Source organism: Dromiciops gliroides, chromosome 6 (genome assembly GCF_019393635.1).
Source record: "Dromiciops gliroides isolate mDroGli1 chromosome 6, mDroGli1.pri, whole genome shotgun sequence".
Classification (NCBI taxonomy): domain Eukaryota; kingdom Metazoa; phylum Chordata; class Mammalia; order Microbiotheria; family Microbiotheriidae; genus Dromiciops; species Dromiciops gliroides.
The window spans coordinates 206,830,526-206,853,436 of NC_057866.1; the positions used below are offsets into that span (position 1 = coordinate 206,830,526).

At 43.4% G+C, this 22,911-nt stretch overlaps 1 protein-coding gene across 7 annotated transcripts in view; it reads left to right on the forward strand.

Annotated features, from left to right (window-relative positions):
* TENM3 (teneurin transmembrane protein 3) overlaps positions 1-15,573 on the forward strand; it is a 1,675,137-nt gene extending 1,659,564 nt beyond the window's left edge. For all 7 annotated transcript variants that reach the window (XM_043970124.1, XM_043970125.1, XM_043970126.1 and 4 more), the window contains 3 exons: positions 3,019-4,630; positions 9,041-9,171; positions 11,967-15,573. In XM_043970124.1, coding sequence (XP_043826059.1) covers positions 3,019-4,630; positions 9,041-9,171; positions 11,967-12,722 — 2,499 coding nt within the window. In that variant the 3' untranslated portion in view covers positions 12,723-15,573. The remainder of the gene's footprint in view (positions 1-3,018; positions 4,631-9,040; positions 9,172-11,966) is intronic.
* The last annotated feature ends 7,338 nt before the right edge of the window (positions 15,574-22,911 follow it).

Consider the following 22,911-nt stretch of genomic DNA (forward strand, 5'->3'; position numbering starts at 1 on the left):
GCAGTGGATAAAGTACTAGCCCTAGACTCAGGAGGACCTGAGTTCAAATCCGGCCTCAGACACGACACTTACTAGCCGTGTGACCCTGGACAAGTCACTTAACCCTCATTGTCCTGCAAAATAAAATAAAATATATCCAAAAAAAAAAAAGGGGGCAACAGCATACCCAGGACCGAGTCCTTTATACGTTTCTACTGTGGAATCACAGCAAGAGTCTCGGGAGGTCTATCTATCTGTTCATCCCGATGTGGAGCCATCAGAGAAACTCAGAGAGCTTTCTCGGGCATAGGAACATCCTCCCATCTGGACAGCCATCATAACAGAGCTTCACTTAGCCAACTTTCATGTTGACCTAATTAACCAATACTTTCTTAGTTAACAAAAACTTTCTTAGAATGTTTTTCATTGTATCATCCTTTGTTCAGTGTACTCAAGTTCTACCCCAATGCCTCATCAATGGGGAGGCAAAGCAGCCCTCTAGCACAGGGTGCTGGGCTTTAAATCAAAGAGACTACTGATACTTCCTTGCTGTGAGACCCTGAGAAAGTCACTTGACCTTTTCTGTCCTTCAGTGTCCTCATCTGTTAAATGGGCATGGTGAGCTTCTCCCTCATAGACTTGTATAGATCAAAATTCAAGGTACAGGGCAGGTAGGTGGTGCAGTGGATAAAGTACCAGCCCTGAATTCAGGAGAACCCAAGTTCAAAGCTGGCCTCAGACACTTAACACTTACTAGCTGTGTGACCGTGGGCAAGTCACTTAACCCCCATTGCCTCTCAAAAAAACAAACAAAACGAAAACAAACCAAAAACTCAAGGTGCTACGTAGGGTCAGGTATTCTTATCATTTTGGCACACATCTTAGACTTAAAGCTGACAAGTAACCTTAGAGGCCAAGTGAGGAAAGGATAACTAAGAAAAGTTAAGTGATTTGCCCAGGTCCACACAGCTGGTAACTGTCCAAAGGTGGATTCGAACCCTGGACTCTTGGCCCAGCACTCTACCCATGATGGCAGAGGTTGTCACACCTAGACAGCATAAATTCCAGCAAGGATTACCCCACTGGTATTGCTTCGAGGAAAGGCCCAATGACCGACCAACTGTAGACTTATTTTCCAAGGATCTGCTTAGCAAAGCTTAGGGAGACTCATGACTACATTGGCCACAAAATGACACAGCAATTCTCCAAGGGCCTGCTAATCGATCATCAAGTGTTTATTAAGGACTTAGATGATGCGCTAGGTCCTGTACAAAGTGCTGGGGACACATCCACAAAGAATGAAGCAGCCCTTCCTTGAAAGGGACTTCCCTTCTACAGAGTAGATGCCAAGGAGTTGAGCATAAGGCAGTTGGGGGGGGGGTGGGGGAGACTAACAGCCGAGGACACGAGGACAGGCTTCATGGAGAAGATGGCTCTTGGCCAGCTTCCTGAACAAAGAGAGCTCATCGATGAGGAGGAGGTCAGGAGGGAGAGCGCAGCAGGCACGCATGGGGAGAGAGGAGGCGGCATCCATGAGGAACAAGTAAAAGGCTGCTTGGCTAGATCAGAGTGCGGCAGGGGGAATAATGGTCAATAGGGTTAGAATTCATCAAGAAGTTCCAAAATGCCATGGTACAAAGCACCCACACCAAGAGAATCACAGGTTACCAAAATATTTACGTAGTATTCATGTCATACAATGATTAAGTAGATCTTGTGTTTATAGAATAGTTCAAATGCTATCCTCATTTATAAGATGAGCAAATTGGGCTGGAAAAGTTACAAGTCTTGCTCAGGTTTGCACAGTTGGTATGTTGGACACAGGACTTGAACCCAAGACACCATACCACAGTTCTAGGCACACTGGAACTCTTTCTAAAAGTACTTAAGGTACAGATAAGTTAGTTTTCATCCCCTTTACAGATACCACCATCAGGATACGGACCAGACTCATGACACTACTGATATGGTGAACTCCCACATGAGGAAGTTTGGGACCTTCTCTTCAACCTAAAGTCTTAGAGTTCAAGTAATATACCCAAGTTGTGCTAGTGGCACAGTGGATAGAGTGCCAGGCCTGGGGTCAGGAAGAGTCAATGTCCCGAGTTCAAATCTAGCCTCAGACACTTACTAGCTATGTGACCTTCGGAAAATCACAACCCTATTTCCCTCCATTTCCTTATCTGTAAAATGAGCTGGAGAAGGAAATGGCAAATCACTCCAGTATTTTTACCAAGAAAACTCCAGATGGGGTCACATAGAGCTGGACACAACACAACTCAACCACCATCACCACCCACCACCCACCACCCACCACCCCACAGCAAGTATGCATCAGAGGCAGACCTTGACCTTGTCTTCCTATACCATCTCTCTATCCTCTGTGCAATGCTTCCTCTTCCCCAGCAATGGAGGACTGATAATGTTACAAACTGTTCTCATTTAACACATGATTAATATATCCCACTTCCCTTTTCTCTGCATGCTGAAATACTATGACTGACTCAGGGCTGACTCTAGGAGGGTTTCCTTGGCAAGGCTAAACATTTTTTCCAAACACTTTGCCCCACACTCAAATACAGCTGGAAATATGGTTTCAATATGTCTAGAACCGAGCATAGGGGGAATGGGAGCATCTTGCTAAATAATTGCTAACTATGAGTAGAAACTGCATTTCCCATATGCTGTTTCCTGCTTGGAATAACGTCTTTAGAACAGCGTCTCTTGTGCCTGTCTTACGACTCACCCAAATCCATTGACAATCTGCCATTTGGCCACAAGTGCCTGGGAGAAGAATGGCACAATCATAACAAGGGGGCATATTGTGAATCTTGTGCTGCTAACTGCAAACCCCCTCACAATTAAGCATCCAAATAAATTAGGCAGGAAATCATTAAGAACATGTGAGGTCAAGGATGACTCAATTGCAATGGGGATGATTCTCTCAAGTGAAATGTTTCATTTTGCTGTCACCAAATCTTTTTCTTTTTCTCCCCGTGGTGCCCAGACAGGAGGTTAAAGCATGTTCTCTCTTCACAGTCCATGGTCCTCCTGCTTCATAGTCAGCGGCAGTACATCTTTGAATACGATTTGCTGGACCGGCTTTCTGCTATCACCATGCCCAGCGTTGCTCGTCACACTATGCAGACGATCCGCTCCATCGGCTATTACCGGAACATATACAACCCTCCTGAAAGCAACGCCTCCATCATCATGGACTACAATGAGGAAGGGCTGCTTCTGCAAACGGCTTTCTTGGGCACCAGTCGGAGGGTCTTATTCAAGTACAGGAGGCAAACAAGACTTTCAGAAATTCTGTACGACAGCACGAGAGTCAGTTTTACTTATGATGAGACAGCAGGAGTCCTAAAAACAGTGAACCTCCAAAGCGATGGCTTTATCTGCACCATTAGATACAGGCAAATTGGCCCGCTGATTGATAGACAGATTTTCCGCTTTAGTGAAGACGGGATGGTAAACGCGCGCTTTGACTATAGCTATGACAACAGCTTCAGAGTGACCAGCATGCAAGGTGTCATCAATGAAACGCCACTGCCCATTGATCTCTACCAATTTGATGATATTTCTGGGAAAGTTGAACAGTTTGGAAAGTTTGGGGTGATTTACTACGACATTAACCAGATCATTTCTACCGCCGTCATGACATACACCAAACACTTTGATGCTCACGGCCGCATCAAGGAGATTCAATACGAGATATTCCGGTCACTGATGTACTGGATCACGATCCAGTATGATAACATGGGACGAGTAACCAAGAGAGAGATTAAAATTGGACCTTTTGCCAACACTACTAAATATGCTTATGAGTATGATGTCGACGGGCAGCTCCAAACGGTTTACCTGAATGAGAAGATTATGTGGCGCTACAACTATGACCTGAATGGTAACCTACACCTGCTGAACCCAAGTAACAGTGCACGCCTGACGCCGCTTCGCTATGACCTGAGAGACAGGATCACGCGATTAGGGGATGTTCAGTATCGATTGGATGAGGACGGCTTCCTACGCCAACGCGGCACAGAGATCTTTGAATACAGTTCCAAGGGGCTCCTGACGCGAGTTTACAGCAAAGGTAGCGGCTGGACGGTCATATACCGCTATGACGGCCTGGGCCGGCGGGTATCTACCAAAACAAGCCTAGGGCAACACCTCCAGTTTTTTTATGCTGACCTTACTTACCCCACCAGGATCACTCATGTGTACAACCACTCCAGTTCAGAAATTACTTCTCTCTACTATGATCTTCAGGGACATCTCTTTGCCATGGAGATCAGTAGCGGAGATGAATTCTACATTGCGTCAGACAACACTGGGACACCCCTGGCTGTTTTTAGTAGCAACGGACTTATGTTGAAACAAATTCAGTACACCGCCTATGGGGAGATCTATTTTGACTCCAATCTGGACTTCCAGTTAGTGATAGGATTTCACGGAGGCCTCTACGACCCACTTACCAAATTAGTCCACTTTGGAGAAAGAGATTATGACATATTGGCAGGACGATGGACAACCCCTGACATAGAGATCTGGAAAAGGATCGGGAAGGACCCAGCTCCTTTTAATCTGTATATGTTTAGGAACAATAATCCTGCAAGTAAAATTCATGATGTGAAAGATTACATCACAGGTAATTATGATTTTCTTTTTCAAAGATGAATTAGTCTAACAACTTAAACTTACAGATCTAAGAAAAGGTTTCAGTTAAATTTTTTTTTTAATTTTTCACCTTCCAGTAACACGTGGACACCTAATATTGCAATATTGTTGTTGTTTTCCAGACTTGGGGGGGGGGGAGCTGATAACACCTGAGTGACAGATTAGCACTAAATCAAACTCAGAGAAGTTTAGTGGGGTGTTCTATCCCCCCCACCTTTGAAACTTATGCAGGAGGGAAACGCTATACTTCCCTTAACATGGAAATAACACCATGTACACAGTTATGTATCGCTGGTTCCACTTTCATTCAGTGAAATTCCCAAGGATACATCTCTTCTACCTGGTCAGCACTAGCAAGGTGAAGATGCCTGTGGACACCCAATATGTGCTAGTTTTATTCTCTAATCATACTATAATAGACACATACAGATACAGATAGATACACGTATGCACACACAGATTGTACACAAGTGTACAGCATGCCATGCATAAAATCACAAGGAGATCAGAGTCCTTAGCTGATGCAATGGTGTCGCCCAACCTCACTTCCCAATCTCTACTTCGGACTTTCCAGCATTTTAATTAGTGGGGAGACAAAGTATTGTCCTCCTTTCTTCTGATGGATCATCATGCCTTTGCTCTATGATCTTTTAGTCTCTTAACTGGTTTTAGCATACTCCCTAGCATATAGTTAGGCCTGTGTGACCTTGGCAGAGCTTGCTGTCTTTACAGAGAATGAGGCCTTTGGGGAACGTCAGGAATGTTGCCAAGCAAAAAGAAGTCTTAGAGATGTATATACATATATATATACACATTTCTTTGACTTTTGCAGGGTGAAGTGGAGAATGTGATCTCCCAAAATGGGAGTTTTACCTTTGGGATTGGTTGCCTTATGCACAGCAAAACTTTCTTAAATTGCAGGGTAAGATGGCGCATGTAGACAATAATATATGAATGAACACATTTCAAGGAATATTAAAAAGGGGTCTTTAAGACTCATTTATGAGTTCTTCAGACCTTCCATGACTTAAGGCCCATCTAACCTTTTGGATTTTAGCAATCCTACTACATGGAGATGCTTACTCTTTATTTTTGAAGGTAGGGAATTGAAACAGCATTTCTTATTTAGGGTCAGGCTACTTAAACCACAACTTCCATAAATGTGACATAGTACAAGTTTGATTAAATTCTAATAATGAAAACCAACATTAGACAAGGTCACACTCATCTCTTGCCTAACAGATATTCCTTCTTCAGCAAACAGGGAAGACTTCTTTTTTTAGTGAGGCAATTGGGGTTAAGTGACTTAACCCAGGGTCACACAGCTAGTAAGTGTTAAGTGTCTAAAGCTGGATTTGAACTCAGGTACTCCTGACTCCAGGGCCGGTGCTCTATCCACTGTGCCACCTAGCTGCCCCAAGACTTCTCTTAATAGAAGCCTGAGCCCTTTAATTTCCCACCTGCCCTTTCTCTGATTCCTCTTGCCACGCCCCTTATAGCTCACTTTGTACACCAGAAACCAGCTCCCACCCCCCTTAAGAGTACAACTGAGCTTTCCTAGACTAAGATGATTTTGATCTCCAAAGTCCATTTCCCATTACTCAGCTATCTTAACCAGCTTTAAGATACTGGCTCACTTCACTGCCACCACAGGTTACTTCTAGGTACTTCCTGGCCCTGCTGATTAGTCATCCCTGCCCACTGGAGTCCTGATTCTCAGGGTTCTGGTCCTTCTGACCCATCTTCCTTCTGTAAAGAATTAATTGTTATTTGAGGTTTTTATGCCTTGGCGAGCACTGGCCTGGGGCTCTGCAAAACCGCAGGGTGCTCCACCCACAGGTTGTAGCCTTTGCCAAGGCTCTGGCACCTCACATCATCACCACTCACAGATGCCTACATGGGCCTGGCAAAATTATAATGATTGGAAGCCTAGTGAGGGCAGTCATGTGACTGTCAGAGCGGCCATTAAAGACTTCAAATAACAATTAATTCTTTGCACTTCCCTTCTTCACTCTCCAGCCCCTCACTCAGCTGGTACATTTACTTCCTGTCACCGTTGCTGACCCTCTTTCTGATCTCTCTTTACTGCTTTCTTTCTTCATCTCTCTGGTCCTTCTAAGAGTTGTCACTCTGGCTGTCTCTGAATATGGCACAATCAATATGTGTTTATTAAATGCTTTTATATTTAATAAATACATTTAAATACATTCTTTTGTTTGCTGTGCTCTCTCACCCCTGTACCATTTTTTCTGTCATTTTATATCTGCCCCTTAATTTTCCAGAAACACACCATAACCCATAGGTGGGCCTGACACAGGCTGGTACCCTATTAGTTCAAGTTCAATGCTGCAATGAGGCACTCATAGGTCAATCAGCAGTTAACAAAGGTTTACTTAGCCATAGGATATAAAGGATATTTCACAAGGATACTACAGCACTTGGTATCAGCAGATGTGGCACCCATTTCCATGTGGAAATAGCTACAGAGCGGCCATATGAATTGTCCTGTGGCACTGGCCAGATCTGAAGGGCCCCCCCCCCCATCCTCAGGTGTCCAGAAAGCTGGAAAGGCTTAGCTTGGTCCTCAGCCCCCTGAGCCAGCCAAGTCCTGGGGACGGCTTTGTCACTGTGGTCATCAGTGGTCATATTAGACCGTGACTCTTTACATCTCTGCCCCCTGGACATCACTCAAGCACATGGATGTCCTAACCACCCCCAATTCCACCTCGCACTTTCTATCCTCCTCCGGTATTCCTGCCTACTTCATAAGCCATATTTTTGAGTTGATCCCTATTGAGAGAGAATCATAAGAGCTATCATGGGCCTTACAAGTCCAGTCTCCTCAACTGACTGATGAGGAAACCAAGGGCATGAAAAAGAAGTTCAGTCATTTGCCCAATGTCACTTGGGTACAGGTAGCTAAGGTAGGATTTGAACCCAGACACTGCTCATTTTCCATTGCGCATACTGCCCTTTGCCCATTACAACTTTCAAACTACTTAAAACTTTCCATTTGCATTTTAATACAGATGTCTCTCCAGGGATGGCAAGAGGAAGAGGAAGGGTTGTCCTAAATTTAATGCCCTTTAGACATGGATAGGGTGTTGGGGTTTTTCTCGTCTTTCATGACACGAGGCTCATCACATGTGTGTCATCACATGTGGCCTACGTGATGAATTTTAAGCTTCCCCCCTCATTTAAGAGCTAGATAATATCAATGGTTTGGTAGCCGAATCAACCTGGCCAAAGAAAGTGCGTTCTGTCAGCCTGGTGATGAGGTGAGAGTTTGTGCCCTGGAGAAGCGAATGGGAAACGAGTGACTCTCCATCATTTTGACAAGCAGTTTACCAGTGGTTATTTAAGAGGTGTTGACAGGGGCTGACTGTAGGGCTGAAAAGCCCACAGCCCCCTGGATTCATCCTCTCCTAGCAACATGAACTGCAGGGAATGCTATAGCAGCATTTTCTACAAAACATCAAAAGAGAGATGGAACAGCATAAAATATATTAGGTGAAATGCAATTTCAAATTTTCTAGCAATGTGCTTAATATCTAAAATAACCTACACCCAACTGTACTCATAAAGCTGCAGCCTGCTGAGTAGTTCGGTAACATTATAACCCCCAGAATAGAATAAAAGCCTTCTTCTGAGTTTAATGGCTTCTTGAGTCACATGGCAACACTTTAAAATACCATTTTAAAGGTTTCTGGGTTCTCTACCCAAAAAGTTTGTTTCCACCTGCACCCAGCCAGCCTTTGAAGTGGCCCAAAGTGATGGCGACCGCAGCCTCTGCGCCCACGGCTCTGCCAGCTTTGAGCATTCATCTTTGATTAAGAAGAAACAACTCTTGATGTTAATATTCCCAATTAAGTCTTTTTATTAATAGAAAATGAATTGTGGAACTCTACATATCCTTGGGCAATCATTGTTGCAAGCTAACAGCAGCACAATTCCTATTAAAGGCCATAAGTTACTAATGACAAAAACAAACTTCATTTGTTTTTCTCCTGACTGTGTCATTTTGGTGGTGTCGTGCGATAGTAATAACGACCAAAATCGTAATGACTAACACAGGATATTACTGACTTTGCATGCATTGGCCTAAAGAAGCGACCACAACCCCAGATTTCCAGATTATAAGGACATGCCCCTGGCACTGTGTTTGGAATAGCACTGTTTTGACATCACTCTCAAACGAACAAACAAACAAAACAAAACAAGACACCAGAGTGGGTTTTGAATCATGTGGCAATAAAGGCGGACGTGGGCTCTTTTGCCAAGTAACTGAGGTGTGGCTGTGACTTTTTAAAAGGTAAGGACTCGGATAAAAAGCAGCACAAAAGAAATTCTAACACCTCTCATTTGTACATCCTTCTCCTAGATGTTAACAGCTGGCTGGTGACATTTGGCTTCCATCTACACAATGCTATTCCAGGATTCCCCGTTCCCAAATTTGATTTAACAGAGCCTTCTTATGAACTTGTGAAGAGTCAGCAGTGGGACGATATACCAGTAAGAATCCAAAAGCTCTCCTGCCTTTATATGCCAGTCTTTAATTCAATTAGCACCTGTAGAACATGTACTACTCACATTTTTCTCCTAATAGAGTTTTATATAATAAATTATAGTTTATATATAATATAAATTATATTAAATATGATTATATATGATAAATTCTATTACAAATTACAAAATCATTAAAGGGGGCTTTTTAAAGAAAGGTTTTTGTTGTGGTTTAGGGTTAGAACTGTTTTTGATGGTGGAGATCAAAACCTAGCAAGTCAGATTATTAATAGCTAACAAAACCTGGAAACCCATTTTTGAGTTCTGAGTTTACTAATGGAATCCTGGGAGATCAGATTGACACTGGCACTCAGAGCCTGAAGGAAAAGAGAGAAATAAAAATAGGCCAGGAAATAAACACAAGTATCACCAATGTACAGGACCAATTGACATCCTACAAACAATACATGAGTACGGTTTAATTTCTCTTTACTATTAAATGTAATTCATGTGACAATGTAAGCTACAGACTCACCCCTAGTCATGCTTGTTACTGAAACGTAAACTCTGGGTGTTTATGTTATTCCATTGGAAAGAAACGGCCACACATACAAGTGGTAACAGTTCAAAAGGATGAAAGGAAATAAACAGAATGGGCAATTGCAAAGTCAAATCTGCTATTTCAGAAAATGGTGCCTCTAATTCGGACCACTCAGAGATCAAAAAGAAATGAACAACAAAATACCAGGATTTCTTGCTTAAAGCAAGAATAATTAGAGATCAAGAAACTGGGTTACCCAATAATGATAAGGAGAAAAGACTGCAGAGTTTGGGAGTTTGGGGGGTTGTGGGTTTTTGATGGATTAATTTTTCCTCCTGGGCAGTTTTCTATCATTTCATTGAATATAAAGAAAAAGGGGACAATCATAATTGGAGGAACAAAAACATGAGAGACTATGCAAACAAAGGCCCCTTTTTTCTGCTCTTGGTCAGAAATTATGGTATTTCAGTCTTCCTTTAAGGAGTGATTTTTTTTTTAAGATTTGCCTTCTTATTTGTAGGTTATTGTTGAACAAGTCTTTAAGATGAATGGTGGCAGTGGGGGGAGGGGGCAAAGTGTGACAGCATCAAGACTGGACTGGTGATCTCATTAGTATAGTGTTAAGGGGTAAAATTCTAGCTAGTCTGTCTAAAATATTTAATGAGTGGTCGCCAATCAATTATAAGCTTTAGCAAGAGTTAGACTTTTAAGCATTTATTAAGGAGAATAAGAATTTGGTAAAGAGAGAGAGAAAGGCCTAGATTTCTATCTATTAAAGGGAGAGCACATTTCTAGCTCCCTTCTCCGCCAGCGTCCCCAGGAAAGAGAGCGAGCCTGAGCGCCAGTCTCTTCCTTCCTCCTCCCACTAGCCCGCGTCACTTCCTGACTCCTGGTCTTGCCCTCAAAGACCTTCCCTTCATGGGCAGAACTCTTCTACAGTAAGTATCCAGCAGGTGGCGTTATTCCAATCGTTACAATAGGAAACTCCCTCTACAGTGTAGGTCAGCACCCTCTGTTCACCACATTAGGGAATTCTGTAGGTCACTGAAAAAAAAAAAAATCACACAGTCCCTATCACAGGTGGGCTTGTGCTCAGATCTTTGTGATGCTAAGGGTAGCTAGCCAGTCACTATACCACACTGCCTGTCACTCACTAGGATTTCAAAATTCAAAATGGCTCTAGGTTGGTCAAGGGCTATGTAGGCATGCCAAAGTTTGCTGACACATTTCAGCAAAGGTGCATTGATGGACTACAGTATTGCATTAATCAATCACTTCTGAAGTAATTTAAGTTTTTTGAGTTTATCAACTTTTCTCCTAGGCAGCCATTAGGGTCTGGTAAGAGTTTCCAATTTAAGGAAAGAGCTCTAAGGAATCCCTGCTAAAAAACATTTGGGCACCTTGGTGGCTGCAGAACCACCATATCTTTTACTAGCAAACCTGAAACAAATGTTCAAGAAACCGTGACCAGTTGGACAAATATCTGCTTTTGTCAAAGTGGCTCAACTATTAAGATGCCCCTATTAAAGCCCTCACAGATGCAGAAGGAGGGGCTTACCTGAAGTTTATTCAGGTCACTTCCCAAGCTTGCTGAAAATAATTGTTCTTAATAAGGCAGCAAATAATAGTTCTCTATATTCGGGCCTTCAAAGGCCCCTGTGCTATGGTTCTGCTTATCACCGTGAAAGTCAGCTGCAAGCATGTACCAGGAAAGGACGAGTCTACCCAAATTAAACTGCCGGCATTCCCGAGCAGACCAATGGAAGCCAGTGTTCAAATGCTTAGCATCCTTTGAGACTCTCTCTCACAAGTCCCAGCTTTTGCCAGTCTTTCCCTTGCTTCCCACTGAGAAAATTGGAAGGGTTCAAGAGCCAATTAGCCGACTTGCACAGATCCTTGAAAAACATCCCAAATGTTTCTAGTAATTACAGAAGAAAACATAAAGCATTAGTCTTGGCAAATACTACAAACGTTTGAAAGTTTTGAATGGAGTTATATTTTTAAGATGGAAAGGCAAATAGAACTCAATAAGCATTTAAATGAACTTGAATTCAGGAGAGTTTAAGAAAATCCTTCCACCCAAGAGTCTTTTCATCTCGGAAGAACTAAGCTTCTTGGTGCACTGGAGTACAGCTTCTGCTTTGGTCACAGTAAGTCAGTGTGCCAAAGAGGCAGGGGGCAAAGAGGGTGGGGGTAGAATTAAGCTTCTTGGCCAGGGGCTACAAATGTTCTTTAAAATATCTCTCTGTCCCTTTCCCTCCAGCCAATTTTTGGAGTCCAGCAACAAGTGGCCAGACAAGCAAAGGCTTTCCTGTCCCTGGGGAAAATGGCAGAAGTGCAGATCAGCAGACGCAAAGCAGGTGGAGAGAAATCATGGCTCTGGTTTGCCACAGTCAAGTCTCTGATTGGCAAAGGAGTCATGCTCGCAGTGAGTCAAGGGAAAGTGCTGACCAATGTGCTCAACGTTGCCAACGAGGACTGCATCAAAGTGGCAGCCGTCTTGAATAATGCTTACTACCTTGAAAACTTGCACTTCACCATAGAGGGGAAGGATACCCACTATTTCATCAAAACCACCTCGCCAGAGACTGACCTCGGCACCCTGCGGCTAACAAGTGGGAGGAAGGCTTTGGAGAATGGGATCAATGTGACTGTGTCCCAGTCCACCACAGTGGTGAACGGCAGGACTCGCAGGTTTGCCGATGTTGAGATGCAATACGGTGCGTTGGCTCTTCATGTCCGCTATGGCATGACTCTGGATGAGGAGAAAGCGCGCATCTTGGAGCAGGCCCGACAGAGGGCCCTGGCCAACGCTTGGGCCAGAGAGCAGCAGAGAGTGCGGGATGGAGAAGAGGGAGCCAGACTCTGGACAGAGGGAGAAAAAAGGCAACTTCTCAGTGCTGGTAAAGTACAAGGATATGATGGGTACTATGTACTCTCTGTGGAGCAATACCCGGAGCTGGCAGACAGTGCCAACAATATACAGTTTCTTAGACAAAGCGAAATAGGGAGAAGGTAACACACTGGCCAAGTCCAGGCCGCCAAAGAGACAGTGCACCAAAGTCTTCTGAGAAGGAGACAGAACAATCTTGCTGCATCAATGCTTGAGCCTAAACCACACCTTTGCTCAGAATTTTCTGTAGCACAATTTGAAAGGGACTCTGTGAAAGAGAAGAGACTTCCAGGAGAATGATACTGCTTTAAAAAAAAACAAAAACAAAAACAAAAAACACAAAAACAAAAGAAAAGGAAAAAAAACTACAAAAAAAAAATCAAAAACAAAAAAACCTTTTTTTTCTGAATGACCTTAAAGGTGATCCGCTTTAAAGAATATGTTTACATATGCATATCGCTGCACTCAGTTGGACTGAAAGTATTAAAAAGAAAGAAAAGGAAGAAAAGAAAAGCGGCCTAAAACTTTTCCATTAGGCCTCCTGTTCCTTTGAGGCACTGTATTTAACTAAGGTAAAGCTTCATACAGTGTTTCCAAATATTACTGAATTGTTGACCTTTGCTTACAAGAAGTAGTCTCTGCATAGGATGTGCTATATATCTCTGTTAATTTTAAAATGTGGGGTAAAGTTACTGTTTATAGACAACCCACCTGCTTTAACTGTGCTGCTTTATAAAAGGACACTGGCACAAGGGGACTTCTGCTACCTTGGGAATTTAATAATGGATTTTACAATGCTAACATGGTTTGCCTTGGGGGAAAAAAACTGGCAAGTGGAACCCTTGTCACTGATAAGCAAAGGAGACCCTGATTTTTTTGTAAATTATGTGAGACAAGTTGTTTATGGATTTTTATATGAATTACAATTTACTGTACATCAAATATTAGTCTCAGAGGAGTTAATTTATGTAAAGTGTTTAAAAAAGTTTATACTTAAAAAAATAAAATGATAAAAACATGTGAACTGTGTGATTTTTTAAAAAGGATTGCACCTTTTGTTATCTGTTATAGCTATACAGTATAAGGGATTATATTGTAGAGATATAACAACTTCTGCCTATAATGTCCAAAAGTGTTAATATTTTTGTATTAGGTTGAGAAATTGTACATCTTTCTATCACCAACATGGATAGGATAGTGCAGTCCTCCACGGGTGGGTGGCTCTCAGAGTACAGCTCCCTTCTCGAACTTTCTAATCACCACTCTGGTGCCCCCACCATTATCTCCCAGGGGCACAGAAGCAAACCAAGGCTCCGCAAATGGGTGGAAGCCGTGGCCAACCGAGGTTTTCCTGATCCTCTCCCAACTGTACAAATAAATGGGGATTTGTCATAATTAGCCACTGGGGTTCTCTTGTTATCATTGCATTGGTTCTGTTAATGGAGGCCCGAAGCTACATTTCAAGGTAGGAGAGTGCAGCTGTTGCCAGGGGCTTGGAGAATGTTAGCACTGACTCACTGTCGTTTTAACCGGATCAGTCACAGTGGGTGACAGATGTGTCACTTTAAGGTACAGGGAAAGATAACAGAAACCAAGTCTTGTGGCAAGAGTCAGAGGGACAGTTAGTCTTGGTCACTCAGCAAGGGAGAGAGTCGAACTCATCAGGTCCACATCACCAAATCTCTGTATGCCAAGGCCGGGCGATAGATAACCTCTGCTCCAAGTCAGGGTCAGAGAAACAAAGGTGGCACACTGAGACTAGTCCTCAGCTGTGCGTGTATGGATGGCTGCGTTTTAGCAAGCCCAGCCGCCATACACAACGGGCTCGAGATACTTCTCGAATCTCGTTCAGAAGCACTAAATTTCAGCCACAAAAATATTTTTAGGAAATATTTTTCAGTTCCTAGGGCTAGAGTCCACACTCTTTTTCCTCTATCTATAATGGTGATTAAAAAAAAATATAGCAAGTGAAACATGTCGTAAATATAAAGGTTCAAGTGATGTATTGAAAATAATTTTCTAACTGCTTTGTATGTATCACATACTCTAAATTGCACAGTAGGTGTGTTTATTAAACAGACTGGCTGGGAGAGGTTAGAAATAGCGACTGGATCGGCAGTTCTCAGTGCTATGACTGTCTTGGTGTATTTGGTAGAGCGTACTGAAGTAATTAAACTTATAATGAATGCTGATATTTTACTAGAATGGAAGCACAGATTAGCATCAATATTTTTTATCCTTGAAAGTCCTTTGGCAAGTACGAAGAACCCCAGATTTAGCAAACTATGAAATTTCAAACCACATAAACACGGCACTGTTTTCCATTTTCTTTTTGAAATGTAAACTGTTAGGTATTTGCAATTCTGTTAGATGGAACCTTCAGCAGCACTGTATTTAGTTAGCATGTTGTAAGTGCTTTTGGTGAAATAGGCTCGAGTCTAAATTCTCCGAACGTTTCTGACCTTTTCAATATGAAAAGCCTGTATGTACCACGTGGCCTAAGTGAAGTCACGCTCTCTTGTCTTGACGTGTAGTAGTCCTTTACATTGGCCCGGATAAATAACAAATTAGAATATCTCTTGGTGCTTATTGTAGATGAAGTCAAATCAAACCAATTAGTGGTCTTGTTAGTAGGTATAATGAGCCTATTTCTTACTAAAAAGACTTGTGATCTGGACATGCTTTTACAAGAAATAGTGACCTTGGGGAATATGTAAACAAAAAACCTTTTTTTTTAAAGAAGGGGGGGAACCTGTATAATGAAAAGAATTAGCTTACAAAAAAACCAACCTGCTATTCAAAGTATTTTAGGCAAAGCCAGTCAAAAATGCTTTCATGATATTTTGAGATGTAAATTTTGTCCGATTTGTATTGTTCCTTTCATTTGCCTTCTTAACTTTATATGTGACCTGAATTTTCCATAACTTGATGACTATAGATTGCATCTAGGCATTCCAATAAAAGCCAACCCAATGTGTGTGTGTTTATATATTTTTTAAATATTGTGTTAGCCATTAGAGCTCAGGTATTGCTTTTCTGTTTATGGTTGAGGATGCAAATGAATGTACTTGTATCGCTATTGATTCATCTGCTACACAGTTGGTAATATCTTTTTTTTTTTCCTGTCCATTGGCCAGACTGCTAACTCAGCAAATCGAGTTACACCAGGGGATCTCTCCCGTGGCCTACTTTAGAAATATGTTAAATACACCCCACAAAGCCAAGTACTACCACTGTAAAGAAGCAGGGAGGGGGGGGGGCCACTACCCATTACTACTCAAGACCAGTCCTTTTTTTTCCCTGTGATCTTGCAATAAGTATACTTAATTAAAACACTTGATTAGAATAATCAGTTTGGGCCTGATGGGCTCCCTGCCTCCTGGAGATGTCTAAATCTACATATAGACAACGGACTGATTAGGACGTGCTGATTCCGGCACTTTTGTGGCTGGCAGGCCAGTGCTTAGATTTTAGTCTAAGGAGGCAGCCTTCATCACACTCGCTTTCCTAGTGACAACCTCCACTTGATACCATGTTGATCCAACAGGAATCAGGTCACTCCACTTGGCAAACTGGCCTATTTTCCCCTGCCCCAAGACATACAGCTCACACTTGGAGAAGGAGAGAACTGTTTTGCATTAATTGTTTCAAAACAAAATGCCAGATTCCAACTCTATGCTGAAAACCCTGAGTTTCTTCTTGTTGTTGTTGTTTTTTTTTTTTGGGGGGGGGGTTAGTGGGGGGGAGCAGCTTTTATTTGTTTTGCTTTTGTTCTGTAAAATGGCATCTGAACAAATGCAAAGGAAAATGCACTGGATAAAAATTAAATCCCAGTCCAAAAAAAAAAAAATCTTTTTTAGGAAATGGGCTCTGCAGCCCCCTGCCGCTCTCGATGAAATGAGCATCTGTATTCATCTCTTTAATTAATAATATCCTGCAGTTTTAAGTGCAGGAATTAAAATGGTAATAGCTGTCTGAATACAAACATGTCAGCTCAAACATTTCTGAAGGCCGGAGGGGGGAAAATACCACCTTCCAGTGTGCTACCTGCATACCAAAAGCTCAGGGAGGGCTCATGCTATACACACTTTCTTCCCTACTCTGTCCCAAATGAAGTGGCTTCTTTCTGTCACTCAACAGCAGAGCAAGCAAGCTGCCTTTGGTGCCCTTCAAGTGAAGGGATGCAAAGGAGGAAGTTGGAAAGGCAGTGAGTCTGGAAGGGCATGGAGACTCTGCAGCCAAATCCCCTTGTGCCAATACGGGCTGTTGTTGTTCAGGGGTGGACCAGGTCCTCTGGATGGGAAGAATGCCAGCACCTCCCCATGGCTAAGGCTGGAGCCAGGGACCCTGGGAAGCCTCAAAGAGCAGCCTCCAGCACTGTTATTCAGAGAAGAAGAAAGATCTTCCTTTGGCACGATGATTAAGATATCCTATTCTGTTTTCTTTAAGAAGACAGATCTTCCTCCCCCATCTCCCATCCCAGGCCATGACTCTCAGGCTATTAATTAGGTTATATCCCTCACATTCCTCCCCTAGCCCACCATTCCCACTGGATGGTGACTTAGCCTCTTGAAAGCTTCCCCGATTCAAAAATATGCCACCGGGGCAGCTAGGTGGCGCAGTGGATAGAGATAGGGCCCTGGAGTAAGGAGGACCGGAGTTCAAATCCGACCTCAGACACTTAACACTTACTAGCTGTGTGACCCTGGGCAAGTCAATTAACCCCACTTGCCTCACTAAAAAACAAAAAAAATGCCACTGTCACATACAAAGGAGGATGCTACTAACCCCCATCAGAGGGGCCACAGGTGCTTTGTGTTACTTTTCCAGCAGAGTAGCAGTGATTAATTTGCACCTATCCATCCACACCCTTTAGGATCAATTTCTGTTTGTGACCAGTAGCAAACATTTGTAAGCCAGATGAGTAAGACGGGGAGGCTGGATGAAGTGTGTAGTCACAGAAGAAGCCAAAGTTAATTGGCTAACAGGAGAGCCAGATGGGCCCACAGCCTTGGTCTCATTAGCCCCCACTCCTAAAAAGCTAAGCTAATCAGCCATTCTCTTTCCAATAGACATTTCTGTTTTGCCCTAAAAAGGGAATAAAGATAATGTAATTTATGTCACTGGGCAATGGGACCCATTTGCTCTCTCAGTCAAACTGTTGCATGTCCAAGGCACATACACCGAGCCCTTCAAAAGTAAATACAAAAAACAAAAAATAAAAAAATGAAACAAAAACAAAACCCCCCTACAGAAATCCCAGCTCCACCGTTTACTACTCCCTATGTGACCTTGCACAAATCATTTCTCTCTCTAGGCTTCAGTTTCCTTGTCTGTTAAATGAGGGGTTTGGACTAGGTAGGCTTCCAGGTCCGTTCCTGCCCTAGATAAGTGATTCTATAACTTTAAAATTCTTAACCTTTCTGAGCCTCAGTTTCCTCATCTGAAAAATGGACTGATGATTTCTAAGTCCCTAACAAGTTCCCACAATTGACATTTAAAAGCCACAACACCACTGCTGGCCCTGAAGAGTTTTTTTTGTTTGTTTGTTTTGGTTTTTTTTTTTTAGTGAGGCAATTGGGGTTAAGTGACTTGCCCAGGGTCACACAGCTAGTAAGTGTTAAGTGTCTGAGGCCGAATTTGAACTCAGGTACTCCTGACTCCAGGGCTCTATCCACTGCGCCACCTAGCCGCCCCCCTGAAGAGTTTTACTGTCTAGTTTTAACTAGTTCTTCCTTTGTTGTATTTTGGAACCTTTGGAAGAGATGTTCTGGATAGTCACAGGAGTAGGATGACATGACTCTAATAGTTACTAAATAATAAAAGCTAAGAGAACAAACATAATTAAGGCAATTAAGCATCCTTCCTGCTCCCAGCCCCTCAAAAGGCTGCCCCAGGGATGCGCCTTTCATCAGTGTGTCCAAAGTGGTGATGGTTATTATTGTTTACAGTTTCCAAAGGGGCTCCAGGATGACTGACCCATGATCTGCATGTATATAAAGAACAAGCAATTCACATGAGCAGTAAAGCTGAAAAGGCTGTAAGCTGTGGTCATCTTCCCAAAGCCACAAGAAATCCAAGATCAGTTAGTAAGATAGAATCACAGCGCTAGGAGGGAATTTGGCAAACATTCATTCCAACCCCATTAGCTCAACAATGAAGGAAGAAAGGATGGAAACAAGCCTTTATTAAGCACTTGCTATGTGAAACAGGCACATGTGACAAATATTATCTACTTTGATCCTCACAAGAGGCCTGGGAAGTAGGTAGTATTACCCATGTAGATGCTATTCCCATTTTAGCTTTGAGGAAACTGAGGCAAACAGAACTGAAGTGACTTGCCCAGGGTCATCTATCTAGTCAGCATCTGAGGCAGGATTTGAAATCAGGTCTGGCTCCAGGCTCAATATTCTGCAGCAGAGGGGTCAAACAAGTGGAAACTGTATCTAAGGATCCCTGTAGTCAAACATTGAGCTAGAAAACACATTAACGTTATCTGTGTTCTACTGGGGTTTTATATATATATATATATATATATTTCCCAGCTGCATTTAATCTTGTTCCAGCAAAGACTAGCTATTTGACATCTTTGTTCTATAGCATGAACAGGCTTAACTTAGAGTTGTACATGACCTTGGCAACCATCTAGACACCCTCTCACTTTGAGAAACTGAGGTCCAGAGAGATGAGGTCACTTACTTAGATAGTCAATGGCAGTGGGAGGAATTGAACCCCAGTTCTCAGACTTCCAATTCAATTCCCTCAGTTTCCCACTATACTTTGCACCCTTCTCAAGCTATCTGAGCTCACTCAAGGTCACACAATAACAGATACTACAGAGCCCTGGACTTCTGATTCTCAGTCCATTTTGTTGTGACTAATTTAAGTAGCAACAGGAAAGAGGTTTGTTCTCATTCATGTTTCAGTCATGTCTTCAAAACTCCATCTGGGGTTTTCTTAGCAAAGATACTGCAGTGGTTTTCCATTTCCTTCTCCAGCTCATTTGACAGATGAGGAAACTGAGGCAAACAAGATTAAGTGACTTGCCCAGGGTTACATGGCTAGGAAGTATCTGAGGCTGGATTTGAACTCATGAAGATGATGAGTCTTCCAGACTTCAGGTCTTCCATTCTATGCCCCATGGCGCCACCTAGCTACCCAGAGGAAAGAGGTGCTGGCAATCTTGGTTTTTATTCCCTTCCATTTGTAAGGCCAGAAATTAATATCCTCCCTTGCTATGCATCGTATTTGCTATTCACCAACCTCTGAAAGCAGTGGTCTCTTGACGTTAGTTAATTACGAACAACTTTTAGGTAAATTGAGTAAACCATTTCATTTATAGACTTGACGTAAAAATTCTGCCATCAAGGAATATAAATTTCTGGAGTCCTGTGTATAGAAAAATTACTATAAACTGATTCAAAGTGTAGAGTAAGATCATTATTCAGTTTAGAGTTAATGGGCTCCACAAAGGAAGCTTAATAAATCCTTCTGGGACCTGCATTGAAGAAAATTAAAATTAGAAGCATAAATTGTGACTTCTAAGGGTGAGCACGGTTCAAAATCTACCTGTTTATAGGGTGAATTGTCAGCAGTATTTTACTGGGCCCCAGCCACAACTGACGTTGAAAAACAAAATCTGATGCACTTCTGTATACAGACTTTATGGAAATAACACTGATTATTTCCATGCTCGTATTATTCATTATTCACTACAAAATGATGAAAAATGCAGTATTTTCAAGTAATCTGTTGGATCAGTAAAGAAATAACCGTATTCTCCGAAGTTTTCACAAAGGATACGCTTCAGTTTGCACATGTGATAGAACAGGGAAAGCAAAAGGTTTGGGATCCAAGGCCCTGGGTTCAAATACCACCTCTGTCCCTATGCCATTCTAGACAAATTGCTGCATTCCAATAAGCCTGAGAGCTCTAAATCAGAAGATATATTTTTTTTAAAGACTGAGCTAAAACGACAGGTGTTTTAACATGACTAGGACTGAAAGTGGGAACTCTTATTGGAAGTCCACATCCAAAGGCATTAACGCGGTCCTCGGGGTCATAGGATTTACAGCCAGAAAGGACCTTGAAGATCATCTGGTCCAACCTCTTCATTTGGTAGATAAGGAAATTCATTTTTACAACTATATCTCCTAGGTGAGGAGCCTGCCCCCTAATTCCACTTGATAATTAATATAACTCGAGGGCAATTCCAATATCCTCTTTCTACAGGAGGGTCAGTTGTCTCATCTGTAAAATTAGAGGGTTGGACCAAGGTTATTTCCAAGAACCCTTGCAGCTCCGACAGTCTCTGATTTGAATCCTCTCCAGAATGATTGCTTTCCCCACTCCTAACAAGCCCCATCGACCACAGGCTCCCGGAGGATTCACCCTGGCAGGAGCTGTCTGTGTCCCATGGGGTAGGTTCTACCACATGCCCCTTGTTAAAGAAACTGGCTCTGTCCCTGGATGCTCCAACTAAGTGGGTTAAAATCATTATCCCCAGCAGCTCACTATCCAGAGCACACTCATGCCAGCCATCGACAAGGCATGCCGAAAAAATAAAGACATCTAAAAAAAAAAGCAAGGGATCACTCCAGCTGCTTCTCTTTCCAAACACAACCACCCTGGGGCTCTCTTCTAAGAATCAAGACTCCTACGGGCTGGAGTTTATACCCCTGTTTCAAGGGGGTGGCAGGCAAGCCTGCAGAACCGGGAGAAAAGTCCTTTGGAAAACATGAAGCTAGAGAAATAAATGGTGAGAGCAGCCCTACTCTCCAGAGGGGCAATAGGTGAGGGGGTGGGAAATGAGGGGAGGGGACAGGAAGGAGAAAAGGGAAAAGGAAGAAGGAAAGAAACAGAGGAAAAAGAGAAAGGATGATGCACAAGAGTATAAAGAGGAAGCGGAAAAGGAGAAGAGACAAGAGAGGAAGAGAAATATAAAGGAGTTAAGAGGAGAGAGAAGAAAAAGAGTAAGAAGGAGGGGAGAGGAGGAATAGAAGGGGAAGAGGAAGGAAAGGAGAAAAGGAGAGGTAGAGGCAGGAGAGAAGGAGAGGGGAGAAAAGGAGGAAGAAGACAGTGCAGGAAGAGGGATGAAAGAAATAAGAAAGGGAGAAGAGAACAAAAGAAGAAGAGGAAAAGAGAAAGGAGAGGAAGGAAAAGGGGGGGGGGAGAGAAAAGGCAGGAGAGAAGCAGCAGCCGCCAGACTTTGCAGGGAATGCTGTGGAGCAGCTCCAGGGGCTCAGATGAAAGAGCTGGGCCCTAGCCCTCCTCCTCCCCCACCCCACCCACAGGCAACATCACTGAGCCCTGTGAAGGTGGCCTGGCCCACGTGGGGAAGGCTGCTCCCTTCACCCTCCCCCCCCCCCACACACACACACCCACAGACACACAGCCCACACAATGCAGGCCGGGGCCTTAACATCATTCACCGGTCCCTAAAACCCTTAGTGGGGGTATATAGTCAGAAGCCTATGGATCCCTGCTCTCCTCCTTCCTAGGCTGGGTTCCCGGGGCCCAAGCAAATGTCACAGGACACCAGCACCCCCTAGCGACGAGGACCTTAGGGAAGCAATGCCAACCGGCTCTTGCACAAGCAAGAGGATCCCTGGTACCCGCGCAGCCCCCAGGGGGAAAGGCCAGCGCATCCCTGATACCTGGGGGCAAGAAAGCGTATCCCTGGTACCGGGGTGCCACATGGTGGGGGGCGAGAGCCAGGAACCCCCATTCCTGGTACCCACAGCACCCCTGCAGCATCCCTGTACCCTCCTCTATGTGCCCCCCACCCTGCCCCCACACTGTCACACACCAATTCTTATTATCCCTAATTTTCTCCCTTAGTTCTGCCCCAGGGAGTTTCCCCCATAAAACTGTTACTTGTAGTCCATGCACCACCTCCCTGAGGCCTGGTCCTTGCAAAATCACTCCCGCAAGATTTCCCTTCATTTCAAGCAGAAACTTTGTCAAACAACGTTCCTCTCGCTTGGCAGATCAAAATAAGGCACTCCCCCCGCAGGAATTGTCCGCCGGCTCTCCAACAGCCAATAGTTCCAAAGCCCGGGTTTCTGAACTATCACATTGTTTCCCTTTCCCTTTTCATGTTAACAGTGCTGTCGCTCCGCACAATTTCCCAGAAGGATGGCCTGGTTAAATTCAACGTGGCATTTTTATTTCAGAGCCAGCCAGGCCAGTCACAGAGAGTGCCGGAGTGACAGCTCCAGAAGCTGAGCCCCCGCTGACGGGCACACCAGAAGTCTCAGTAATCCCCACCCTCCACGCTAGCCTTTTGGCTGGACGTGACCTTCTCCCTGGTCTG